The following is a 13,777-nucleotide window of genomic DNA, read 5'->3' on the forward strand; positions in this document are numbered from 1 at the left end:
TATAGGGTTTTCTTGATTTACAATGGGAGCAAGGGGTACATTTCTCCTAGCTTGGGGCCTAACATTATTTCCCCTCCTAAGTTCAGCTATTGTATCATTTTGCTCGGCAATGGTGTCTCTCATTTCTTGGAATTGCAAATTCCACCTTTCGAATTGTTGATGCATAGCTTGCAAGGTAAAATCATTTCTTGCTTTGATTTTGGCTTCTTGGAGAACCCTTTGTTCATCATCACTACCTGTACGCGACATCTTAAAAGAAATAATTAAATTGTATCCCACAAATTGGATTTTCCCTCAATTGTTCTCACACATACTTGCCTTTTTTCCTCTCGAAATAACCTTTGAACAAAATACTTTGTAGATTTATAGTTAAACCCAACTCGTATGAAGTTCTTAGTAGTAAAATATAGATTTTTGGGGAACGAATGAAAGAAGAACCAAATCCTAGAACTAGTAGGCTCGGTTGAAACAAGACACGAACAACTAAGGAAATGATTATATATTTAAATCATAAAGAGTAAGAAAAATTAATTTTTTTCTTATCTTTGAAATCTAGGATCCCCTCTTCTTGTTTCCTTTGTTAATTTTTAGAAACAAATTAAATACAAAAGAAATTTCTTGGAGAGCAAGCAATTCTTTTCTCTTTTTTTTAACTGATTTTTGTTTTTTTTTTTTGCTTTTTTTTTTTACTTTTTTTTTCAAGTTACTATTCACGATGCTACAGTATAAGTTTTTTTTTTGCTCTTAGTATTCAAGAAATCCCAAGAATTATCAAGAACGAAATCTTGATAGAACCGCTCTGATACCACTTGATAACATCAAGGTCGGGAATCCAAACTAGAGTAAGAATTTAAGAAGTAAATGCGGAAGCAATAATAATAAGAAATTGAACGGCTAGAATTAAAGTGTAGAAAATAAAGGATATGAGAAAATTCAGGGAAAGAATTCCAAGAACTTCTAAGAACGCAAGTTCTATAGCCTTGACAAGATCCAAGCAACAACGTTTTGATTTATTGAAGAAATCAAACGCCTTTACTTAAGAACAAATAAAAAACAATTGATTCAGATCTTGATTGCTTTTCGAGTAACTTGAGACCACAATTAATAACTAGCATTAATCGCCTTCTAAGAATACCACAAAGGAATCAATGATATCACAATAAAGAAGTTATCTTACTACCCTGAACTATGAACTAGTAAAGGCTGAAAGATAAATCTCAAAGCATAAGTAACAAAGGTTCAAAAGAACTCTCAAAGTATAATATTATTAATCAATAATGAAGTACCACAATGAATGAAAAGAACTCTTATTTATAGGAGTAAAAAATCCTTAAACTAGGTAGGGTGACTGCCAAGGCAAACCCTAACTTGGAGGCTAAGCTAAATACTAGAAAACCTAATAAAAGCTAATAAAAATAAGAGGGTGGGCGGCCAAATCCCTTAAGGGCAGATTTGGGCCTTAAAACTACTAGTTTGGGCCATTGGTTTGGACTCCAATTGGGCTCCTTTTGAAACAACCCCTTTTGGACCTCTTTTAAGCTCATTTTAAGCTCTTCTGGGTGCCCTTTTAGTGGACTTCAAGGGCTGATGTTGGGACCCAATCTTCCTCCTCTTGGACTTCAATTTGGGCCACCAAATAATTGTAAAACTTGGACAATTCATCTCCTTTGGGCTCGAGTTCTTCCTCTACAATTAAAAGCTTTTTTATTTGCCATTGAAGTCCAGCAACCTTAGTCTGTAATTCTTTAGCTTGAGATCTTGTAAATGGCCTTCTTGGAGCTTCCAAAACTCTATCATTGTCCTTGATGCTATCATCACCATATAAATTCTTGAGAATGCAAGGCTATTTTTCCCAAAATTATGGCAACACTATTTTTCAAGACTTTTTTACCCGATTAATAGCCTGTTTGGCCAAGCTTTTTTCTTGGCCAAAAGTGTTTCCCCCCCCCCCCCCCCCCAAGTTAAGGCGCTTGGCCAAGCTTTTTGAAGGAAAAAAAGTGCTTTTGAGTAAAAGCAGAAGCAGAAAAAAGTAGCTTCTCCCGAGAAATACTTTTGAGAAAAATACATTTAGAAACAATTTTTAAAAGTTTGGCCAAACACTAATTGCTGCTTAAAAGTACTTTTTAAATTGATTAGCCAAATATAAGTTGATTTTCATCAAAAGTACTTTTGTTAAAAGCTCTTTTGGAAAAAACACTTCTCAAACTAATAGCCTGTTTGGCCAAGCTTCTCAAGAGGCCAAAAGTGCTTTTTCTTTTTCTTTCCCAAAAGCACTTTTTTTCCCTAACTTGAGGTGTTTAGCCAAGCTTTTTTGAGGAAAAAGAGTGCTTTTGGGAAGAAGCAGAAGTAGTTTCTGAGAAGCAGAAAAAAGTAGCTTCTTCCCAAAAGCAGAAGCAGAAGCAGTTTTGACTTTTCTTCTTACCAAAAATGCCCTTAACAAAATATAGTATATACCAAAATAACCGTTAAACCTAATACTTAGGATATTAATGTATTAAATATTTCTTCTTATTTTTAGGATATCTTTCTAATATATAGTGACTTTAGCGGCGAATGCTTTTATATTTGTTGAATGATTTTTAATATATTTAACTTATATTAAAAGAATTGAGTACTTTTTAATTTTATTTTCATCTTTTTTACTTAAATAAGATGAAAAGATTTAATTATTGCATGTAATAACAAAATTTTGAGATTATTTATTTACTTATAATATTAACTATAAAGTAAATCTATTCATGTCCTTATTCGTAATTTGATACTTAAAAGCACTTTCTGAAAAGTTTGGCCAAATACAAATTATTGTTCAAAAGTGCTTTCCAGAGTAATTAGCCAAACACAAACTGTTTCTCTTCAAAAGTGCTTTTTAGCTTATTTCTCCGGCTTGGCCAAACATGCTATAAGAATGTTGGCCAAATATCATATAAATAACGTAATAATGACACCAAAGTATCCAATTTGTGTCATTCTCCCTTCCCATTGGGCCAATTCTTTTAAGATGGTTACAAAATCGGAATCAGATAAACACGAGTGTCAGATGTTTTTACATTAATAATTTCTTTTCCCTTTTCATCTTCTTATACCAAAATCTTCACACGTTAATCACAAAAAAGGGAAAAAGCACTAAAGCAACGGTAATCGAAAGATTCCTTCATTCCAAATACTGCAAGGTATATAACTCAATTTGCATCTCAGCAAACTGAACTGCAGAACAAAGAAAACATTCACTGTAATGTATCTAAGTGAAAATGTCGAAGCTGTTACAGTGTTGATTTTATCAGCGAGCAAGAATTGAACAGAACAATATAGAAGTAGTATATATGACGGCAGTATTTCATCAAGTGCCAAGTGCACTTCACTTTTGCTACATTGAGAATGACCTAGACAAAGTGTGTTTGTACAATGGTGCTATAGATGTGCCAATCAGAAGCAAAAGCGATAAGAAATGGGGGAAATTCAGAGCTAGGGTTACGGTTAGCCGGTACGGTTCCAGGAAGAGAGTTATTCGTCGGTGGAAATTGTATGCTATTGATACTCGCGTTCTGGAAAGCAGCCCAGTGGACAGGAGTAATGCTAATGCTCAGAATCCAACAGCTCCGTCAATCGAAATCCCAGTCACTTGTTACCAGGTGCCTCCTTTAGTTGCATTATTAATAGCAAAATGACTTTGACTTGTCTGCTTCATTTTTTTGATATGGTCTTAAATGATATTGTGATATTAAATTGCTCCACTCGTGTCGTATTCAAGAGTCCTGAAGAAAAAAGTATAAGCCGAGATATTAGGCAAATTGCATTGTTAGAACAAATGGAAGCTATACTTCATATGTGTCTCATATAAATACTAATTGACAGGAGATACCAGGTGCAAACTAGGTAATGTTCAATTACTTCAATCTCAGAGAAACAATATGGATATCTCATTGATGGAGTAGATCACAATATACAAACATGTGTTTGTATAAAAAACAATGTCTTGAATTTTTTCTATTCACATTTGGCAAGTTGCTTGGTGGATACTTGTGAGCAAATTCGAATGAGTTGTCTCGCAACACGATTACATAAACTAAAACAGGATGGCTGAAAGCGATTGGAAGATACCTAACAATGTGATGGTCAGTACTGTAGGATGGTCGCAGACTCAACAATGTTATATGAGAATGAATCTTGGTCCTCTAGGGTCCAACATATTCACAAGATTAGTGTTGTAGAAATATGATTGTTAAGATGCATGTGGTGTCATACAAAATTAGACAAGCTTTGAAATGAACGTATCCGTCGGAAGATGCAAGTTGCATACATAGAGAATAAAATAAGAGAAAATCGCTTGAGATTACCAGGTCATACCTTATATAGACCTCCAAAATGCACCGGTTCGTAGGTTGACACTATGATGGTTGATGGTATCAAAAGAGGAGCAGATAAGCCTAAAATTTGGTGGAGGTAAAGTTGTCTCAATGTAAAGATAATTTCTCAAATTCTGTATGGACTTAGCAAAGAACGAATGACAATCTAAGTAAATGATCCATGTAAGTGATACAAATTAGTGGGTTTAAGGTTTAGAAGTTGTTGATACTTTTATACATGTCCGGTGATTGTTTTTGATAAAGTAGGTTAGGTGATTGTTAGGAGTATCTTTTGTTTACTTAAGGATTTGTGTGTTAGTATAGGATAAGTATGAGATATTCAAAAGCTAATTTGTCTTGAGTAGAGGAGTGAAACCTGACCAAAAATGATATAGATGATTCATATCCTTGACCCTAACTAGTTTGGAACCGAGGATAGTTGTTGTTGTCCAAGCCATGGCTTCAACTTGCCCGTCACGTAGTTGTGTTACACATTCTTTAGTAGTTAACTTCAAACCACTTAACTTTCCTTGTATCACTAATATTGGTGAACCCAAGCTTTTCATTCTGAATTCTAATTATGAGTTAGAAATAGTGATGTAATTTGCTTTTGTTTAACATTTTAAACCCAGTGGCCATGTGGCCCTTAGCTGCTTATAATATCCAAATACTGCATAAATGTATCGAAGAAGGGGTCTGACCAAAGTCTAGTATGGCTATTGCAGAGTCAGCATAGACAGGAATAATCCGATAGAGCTAGAGTGTTTCACTATTGGCTATTCCCCGTTCCATACATCTCATAAATATGCAGGCAAGAACAGTGCTTTGAAAGATTTCAAAGGCTTGTGAAGGAAAAATCGAGACTGTACTCAATACAAATATAAAATGAATTATGTAAATGATATGGACATTCTGTGACTTCATGAACTCCTTGTGGTTGGAAAAAAAAGAAGCTCCTCGTGTTAGTGAAAGGAGCATGGGTCCTTTTTCTACCTTCTTGGTGATCCATTTTAAATAAAGATAACCTATTTCCTTTTTCATTCATTTTAACTTGCCATTCTTTTCTGGGTAAGTGCTTTCAAGTGGGAATATCTTGTTGTGTTCTAAGTCTAGCAAAGTCGATTTGGGCGAGAAAGTGGTACTAACTACTAAAGCGGGAAGTAAGGGGAGGAAGTGAGTTTTTTCCCCCCTAAGAAATGATCCGACTTATCTTGTACATTTGCAGATCCTCGGTGTCTCAGATCGAGCTGAGAAGGATGAAATTGTCAAGGCGGTAATGCATCTGAAGAATGCTGAGATCGAAGATGGTTATACCATGGATGCTGTTGTTTCCCGCCAGGTAGTAGCCGAAACTCAACATATTCTACTATCTTCTAAAGCTCGTCTTTATTCTCATGCTTGGCTACTTGTTTTCAGAATCTTTTGGTGGATGTAAGGGATAAGCTGTTGTTTGAGCCAGAATATGCTGGAAGTATAAAAGAAAAGGTTCCACCAAGGTCTTCTCTTAGAATATCATGGGCTTGGTTACCTAGTGCTCTTTGTCTTCTTCAAGAGGTAGTATACAATATGTTATCGCATTTCTTGGAAAAGTTGCAAAGTAAATAGAATCATTAGGTAATGTATTATTAAGACATATAAGAACTGAGCAGGGCAGATGAAGTTACCAACCAAATTAGGTTTGTAACCATGAACTTTATCCACCCAACCCCCCCCCCCCCCCCCCCAAAAAAAAAAAAAAAAACACATTGTGTCCATGAACCAGTGCCTTTCCCTTTTCTTTTCTGTTTAGCTTTTTCTCAGTATACATACTACATCATACCCTGCTCTATCAGATTTATAATACTTTTGTAGATTGAACTAGCAGCTTACTCTTTGCAAGTTTGGTGCAAAATTATTATTAAACATATTAACAATATTCATTCAGGTCGGGGAAGAGAAGCTTGTGCTAAATATTGGACAAAAAGCTCTTCAACATCCAGACTCTAAGCCTTATGTTCATGATATACTTTTGTCCATGGCGCTTGCTGAGGTTAGGCAAATAGAGAAAATACGCCGTCATAACTCTCTGCTTCCTTTTACTTGGCAGTTTTGTTATGCTTGGGTTTCTTATTATATGTGCTTTCTTGAAGTGTGCCATTGCAAAAGTTGGATTTGAGAAGAACAAAATTTCACAAGGGTTTGAAGCTCTTGCTCGTGCCCAGTGTCTCCTAAGGAGCAAAGTTTCTCTAGGGAAAATGACATTGTTATCTCAGGTTTGTCTCGCTTTAGTTCTATTGTCTTATATCAAGAGTTTATTTTGCGAAGGCTATAAATTATGTTTATTTTTCATCTCATTTGTCATTTTACATGTAAGTGGCATGGTTTAGAGGTCGAATGAGATGAGAACCTAGTGTTAGATATTTGACACTGTGCTATGTAAGTTTGTATCAATTATACTGCATCCATCTTAAAAATTTCTGAAAGTGATACAAACAGAACGAACTTAAAAAATTAGCATGAGTTAGATCTGGATTGTTCTCTCTATATAAGTGAGTAGCTAAGATGTTAAGGCTATAATTGGAGATTTTTAACTGGTTTTAGTCTCTGCAACATTTAGTGCAAATACTTTGTGATTATTATTTCTTGCTTCTCATGAATATATGTTTAACCTTTCCCTTAGATAGAAGAATCTTTGGAAGAACTTGCCCCTGCCTGCACCTTGGAGTTATTAGGCATGCCACGTACACCTGAAAATGCTGAGCGGAGGTTAGGGGCCATTGCAGCATTACGCGAATTGCTCAGACAGGGCCTTGATGTAGAAGCTTCCTGCCAAGTTCAGGATTGGCAATGCTTCTTGAATCAAGCACTCAACAAGCTTATGGCTTCGGAGATTGTTGAACTCCTTCAATGGCACAATTTAGCTCTCACAAGGAAGAACAAAAAGTCCATTGAGTCGCAAAACCAAAGAGCTGTAATTGATTTCAACTGTTTCTACATGGTTTTATTAGCTCATATTGCACTAGGATTTTCCAGTAAGCAGATTGACCTGGTAATTACGATGTTGGTCTGTTTTTTGTGCTTTGATTTTCACTTCCTGAGTGCTATAAAGTACTTTCACTCTGTTAAAATTTAAGGTTGAATCTCATCAACTTTACCTGGAAATGTTAGGACGCCGAATGCAGTTACATGTTGACAAAAATTTCAATTGGTTATTGCAGATTAACAAATCCAAAATAATTTGTGAGTGTTTGATTGCTTCAGAAGGAGTTGATTTGAAATTTGAGGAAGCCTTCTTGTTGTTCCTTCTTGGGCAGGTAAATCTGTAATTTCCTTTTTCATTGGCTATGTATTTCGTCTCTGTTGATTGTTTACGGAGAAAGTAAATGCTGTTTATACAGGGTGATGAGGCTGCAGCAACTGAAAAGCTTCGTCAGCTTGAGCTGAATTCAGATCCAGTTTCACGTAAATTAGCATCAGTCACAGAAAAAGATGCTTCTACTGTATCAAAACCTCTGGTATGTAATGCTTTACATGCTATTAATCAGACTCAGAAACTGTATGTGGTTCATAAAGGCTGGTGTCTGCTTCTGCAAATTTCATTTTATCTTTCTCGGTGTCTCATAACTTCTCTCTTTTAGAATGTAATGCAGTTATCCAAGCCCCCAACTCCTTAGCACCAATTTATATTTGCTGAGTTGTTGTCCACATTTTGTTGCTATTTCACAGAGTCCACCTTTATGTAAACGATACTAGGATATCCTAACCACAGCTACTGATTAAAAGCAAAACTATTTTCTATTTTTCCCGTCAGAAAAGTCAGTTCTGATTGGAAGGCACACTATTAAGTCTTTTGCCATACGACACTTACCAAGTCAGTGCAAGTCATGTTAAATGGATCATCTTTCATTTGGCCTTGAGTTGATCTTTTTCTAAGTTTTGGTGAAACTCTGGGTGTTATATATATATATTCTTTTACCTGTTTTAATCCCTTTCTATATTGTTCTTTCTTCTGCTAGTCCTTGAAAGCTTAATCTGCATTCTTTTATCTAAGGGTGACATTTCTATCTGGGAATAATGCTTTTGTTGAGTTGAGCTGAAGTCAAAAGTTTCTCATCAGAACAACTTGTGGATTTCCAGGAAACCTGGGTGAAGGATGCTGTGCTTGGCTTGTTCCCGGATACACGGGATTGTTCCCCGTCATTCGTGAGTCTTGTTATGAAAAGTTTGATCAGAAAAGTACCTTATTGTAGAGAGCTAAACTAACCCTAAAGCTTTGCAGCAGGTAAACTTCTTTCGCGGTGAAAAACGACCTTTTGCGAGCAGGGAAAACAGAAGAGGTTTGCATACCACATCTCATATTAGTCATAGAACAATTGCACCTGCTATTCCACGGGACCAGAGAGCTTTAGATGAACCACTTTCATATGGTGATACTTCACGACATCTTGGGTCAGCTGTACAGCAGTTAGCTCCACATAATTTACAAGCTCATTTAACCGTGGACAAGGTCAATGTGGGTAATGCTGCTGGGATGCCATCTGTTCAACTGAAAAGAAATTTGGGTGCTGGACGTAAGGTTTGGGAAATTTGGTTGGGCCTGAATGGCATAGTTGAGAAGATAATATTTGTGGTGTCAGTTGGATGCGTCATCTTTGTTTCCCTTAGGCTAATGAACACACAGTTGTGGAGAATGAAAAATGGATCTGCGTGGTGGCCAAACTCACCGAGGATGACAAGCTCCCATTCCTGGACAATGGATTTTCCTCAAGATCCTAGTTATCGGCGTGCAAGTAGTAAGAGAAGTGGCATCGTTGGTAAGTTGAGGAAGATGCTTCCAAAGTTCATAATGCAGATAGGGCGGCACCCACAAGCTTCTGGTCTGCAAAATTCTTTCGCTGCTGCTGGTTTATCACCTTCCACAGCAGCAGCTTACAAGACGCCAATGCCTATGGAAGAAGCTGAGACCCTTGTTAAGAAATGGCAAACCATTAAGGCAGAAGCACTAGGACCTGACCATAATGTTGATGGTCTCTTTGATGTTCTTGATGAACCAATGCTTGTTCAGGTTAGCTGCATTGGTTATTAACACGTGATGTGCCTGTTGATATTCCTAGAAATTGTGGTGTTTGTCATTAATTATTTTCTAACATATATGTGTAACCATTTGCATGCGATAAAGAGTACATGTTCACTTTTACTTTATGGCACTATGCCAAAGATTGGACCTTAAAAAAATTAAAACATTAATTTTCAGATTGTCAAACAAGATACTCTTATCAGCTCAGCTCATATTGAGATAGCTGGCTTAAACTGGTTAAAATTGGTTATATGAAATTCAGTGAACAGTTTAATTTATGCATCTACAAAGTTGTTACGATGAACTAGTGAAGTAAGTCTCTTTAATATGTTGTGATTCTGGAGCAAAGTTGGACCTCATTGATTCCACAGAATGCCAAAAACTTAGACCAATGCTTTTCCTCACTTAAGTGCCTACTGCTGATTTCTGTTTTTTCTAATTGTATTAACAGTGGCAAGGCTTGTCTGAAGCGGCAAAAACTTCGTCGTGTTTCTGGAGATTTGTTTTGCTTCAACTGTCAGTTTTACGAGCAGAGATTTTGACTGATGGCACTGGTCAGGAGATGGCAGAAATAGAGGCTATCCTGGAGGAAGCAGCTGAACTTGTGGATGAATCACAGCTTAAGAACCCAAATTATTACAGGTAATCGGATATTGTTGAAAAATTGCTTGAGTACATCATTTTGACTATGTTTTCTTTCTTTTTGGATTCTGATATGACATGCCTGCTCATACACTCCCGACCCCCCCACCCCTCACCCCACCCCCCCACCCCCAAAAAAAAGGACGAAGCCCAAAAGAAAAGGAGAAAGGGAAGACCCAGAAGTGAATACGCTAGGTGCCTAATGTTCTTTTTATCTTTATGACCACTAGATATTCTGTGTCTCTGATTAGAGATTTGACTTTTTTGAGTGCCAGGAAAAAAGATGTTCTTTTGACAACTGCGACATGATTAAACAAGTGAGATTATTTATTTATTGTCCCTAAGATATTAACAATTCTGATTTTAGTTTGTTTGTGCTCAACATTTAAGTCTAAATTCTTCCAGCCTTCTGTTGCTCTTTTTCGCTTATACTCTCATATCCGTGTAACCCATACCCTCCACAAATCCTTGGTTTTTGTCATCCTCTCACTTGGTGGCTCACAGGATGTTTTCCTAGAGGAGGAGGTGGTTAATTTGAGAAGTTGGTGCAAGCTGTAAGATATGAGGTAGAGTTGGAGGGTAGGGTGCAATGTTTGAGGAAGTATGTGCATAATAGCAATGAAGGGGGCTGGCGATAAATAATGCTGGTCGAGCTGTCAATGTTCTGTTCAACTTAAATTCTGGTGACAAAGTTTGTTCATTGTGCGCATGGTGGTGGTGCGTGGGTAGGGGGCTTTAGAAGAATTAATGACAACCTTACTTCATTAAAAAAAAAATTAATGACAAGATGATACTGATGTAGGATGTGGAGGGGGGTCAATTTCAGTCAAGGTTGCGGGAAGCATTGAGGTTTTAGAATTCTATTCCATGTGGTTGTTCTGTTAGTTTAAGGACTAGTTTGGCTCATCTCTAAGTAGTTGAAGGTTAAGCATGTTTGGTGAAAGAAGACGAGGACTAACTTGGTGTTAAGTTGTAATTTGAAGTCTGAAATTGCACATCATGTGTCTCAGTTGAGATAATTGATCATACTTTTAGAGCGATACATTATAATAATATCACTAAAGAAATAAATCACTATATTGTATAAGTATTATCTAAATGTTTCAGGTGCTGAATTGATTTTTGTCTTTTCACATATAATTTACTTTAGCACTTTATGGAGTGTGAGGTTGGTCATTCAACTTTCCATGCAAATCTGATCACTAACTCGAGGATTTCTACTATAGCATCTTCTAGCGGGTTATTTGACAGCATCTCCTGAAATTATTTCTCCATGAATTAAGAGTTCCAACCTCCTAGTCCCACAACAGAGCTGTGTTTGTTGTTTTCATATAAAACAACTAAAAGTTCCTTGGTGCTCATCTTGCAGCACTTACAAGATTCGTTATGTTCTGAAGAGGCAAGATGATGGTTCTTGGAGGTTTAGTGAAGGAGATATTCTAACAGAGTCATGACTTCTAGCATAGTGAGAGTAGAGCTCTCAGTATATAAACCACAGTTACCTGTATATGACATTTTCTAGCTGACATTGACCGCAGTTCAAGGAGGTAGTGCTCTGTTCTGTTTCATTTACCTTCCTCTTTAAAATAATGCCCTTTTATTTTTTCCTTGTCAATTTTCACAGGCAATTTCTGGCAGCATTAGTAGCTGTTTTCCTTTTTAGCTTTTTATTTTCGTCTAATATTGTTTAATTGCTGAAGGGAGTGGCTAATCTATTGTACGCAGTAGCCAGGTAATTAGACTATAATCTGTTCTTAAACTGGTCCGATGAAATTTGTTGGCAGTATCTGTGCCCTTTATGATTGTGTTACGGTGTATGTACTTGTTAAGAGAATTTGAGCAAACATCAGCTTGTTCATTTTTACTTTATCTGTTATTGAACTTTTGGAATTGTTATAAATTACACTGCTCCAGTTTTTTCTGGTAGACGTTCCTGACTAACCCGCCTTGATTTTTTTTTTTCCGCCTTGACTTCAAAGGCCGAAAGATATAAGGTAGTTCTCTCTGTCAAATATCAATCGTCTGGTCCCTAATCTGCAGAAGTTGTGATGGCCTCCGAAATGTAGTGTGTAGAAAGTACTTCTGGAAAGAAACAAAATCTTAGGATAAATGTCCAACACAATTTGCATATTTTACTTTCCTAAAGCACATTCAGCATTTCACACTAGTGAATTGTAATGACAAGAAATAGAGCAAAATACTCCATTACTTTATTACTTTGGTTTTTATTTGAAGTTTCTTTTTTAACTAGAGAAACTATGTTGGATATTCTGTTCTATTATTTCAGTATAGGTGAAAATGATTATTACTCTATAATAACCGAAAGGGAAATGTTTAGGCTCACAAGGCCCTATCCGATCAGAACATTGATCCATCATTGAGTTTTGAAGTTCCTCGGGCTTTTTTCACTTTTAGCCCGCGTCAGAAACTATTTATATTTGATAGTCGAAGAATTATATAAAATTTATATAATTTTTGTATATATATATATATATATATATATATATATATATTCAGCTATTATTTTCAGAGTGGCTATACAGTGTTATTTTTATTTTCCCAAGTTGATTCCTTCACGCCCTTACATTAGACATCTGCATACAAAGTTCTAATGCATTCGAGTATGAGATAAATTAATAAGCCTTTGTGAAGACGGTGCCTTTGGTGTAATACGCAATGTAATGAATTTGAATTATCAAAAAAGATTTAAGACCAGTTGGGCATACAGTACCTGCAACGAGAATATTGGACAAACCCACCATACCGCCTCATATACTACTAGTTGGAGTTTGGAAATTTGGTGCTACAGTCTACATATTACAAATTTCTACGGTTGGAGTGCACAAATTGTCATTTTTAGGAACCCCATTTAAAGAATGTTCAAAATTTACAATGTTTTTAAAATTGAGCTTCCCTAGATGTGTACAGTTAAAAATCGTGAGACTGAGGTTTCCAAATTCAAACTATTTGGTCTGATATTGAGCTATGCGAAAAATAGGCTTTGATAGAATCCAGCTTTAGACCAGAAGGTGAGAATTTGAGCTTTAACTTTTCAGACTTCTGAGTATGAGGTTAGGCTTTGGCAAAGCTCAACGTCATCCAAAGATCTGAATAAGAAGCAAACAGAAGGTTCAGTCTAAAGTTTGTCGAAGTTGAATAAATTTTAATATTTTAAAATTACATTTTTTTAAATAGATGTGCTACAAGTGGCTATCAGTGTCTACAAGTGGCTATCAGTGTCATTTCCGCCTCAAAATTCGATGAGGCATTTGCATATATACCTATTTTTGGGGCCATTATTGAATTTATACCCACATTGCACAAAAATTTGCAAAGTGTACCCGCTCAGATCTGAAATAGTTCAATCTCTTCAATGCAACTTCAGAAATCAAATATGAAGTTCTCCTATCTTTCAACTGCAACTTCAGAAATTCAAATCTTAAGTAGTTTAAGCTCTTCAAAGCAACTTCAGCTTTTGAATATAGAGTTCTTCTATCTTTCAATTATAACTTTAGAAATTCGAATTTTAAGTAGTTCAATTTTTCTATATAATTTCAGACAACTTCATATTCAAAATCACATTCAAAATCTGAAAACTTAAGTAGTTCACTTTTTTAATACAACTTCAGATTGAAAAATGAAGTTCTGAAATATGAACTTGTTCTTTGAATTCAACAATCCAACACACGACTCAACAACCAAATCTATCAATTATCTTAAAGAACAAATCTCAACC

The 13,777-nt window shown here is 36.0% G+C and overlaps 1 protein-coding gene across 3 annotated transcripts; it reads left to right on the forward strand.

The window, feature by feature from the left end:
• On the forward strand, positions 2,972–11,941 carry LOC109223577 (plastid division protein CDP1, chloroplastic). 3 transcript variants are annotated; one of them, XM_019387947.1, is made up of 12 exons: positions 2,972–3,629; positions 5,569–5,682; positions 5,760–5,897; positions 6,268–6,372; positions 6,473–6,595; positions 7,003–7,371; positions 7,541–7,636; positions 7,721–7,837; positions 8,460–8,525; positions 8,602–9,387; positions 9,851–10,041; positions 11,411–11,941. In XM_019387947.1, exons 1-12 carry the CDS (start codon positions 3,321–3,323, stop codon positions 11,493–11,495), a joined length of 2,499 nt encoding a protein of 832 aa, XP_019243492.1. In that variant the 5' UTR covers positions 2,972–3,320; the 3' UTR covers positions 11,496–11,941. The 3 variants fall into 3 exon arrangements, with proteins under 3 accessions (XP_019243492.1, XP_019243493.1, XP_019243494.1); XM_019387948.1 differs by having other exon boundaries at positions 8,605–9,387; XM_019387949.1 differs by having other exon boundaries at positions 7,003–7,293.

The sequence above is a fragment of the Nicotiana attenuata genome, chromosome 3 (genome assembly GCF_001879085.1).
Source record: "Nicotiana attenuata strain UT chromosome 3, NIATTr2, whole genome shotgun sequence".
Taxonomy (NCBI): Eukaryota; Viridiplantae; Streptophyta; class Magnoliopsida; order Solanales; family Solanaceae; genus Nicotiana; species Nicotiana attenuata.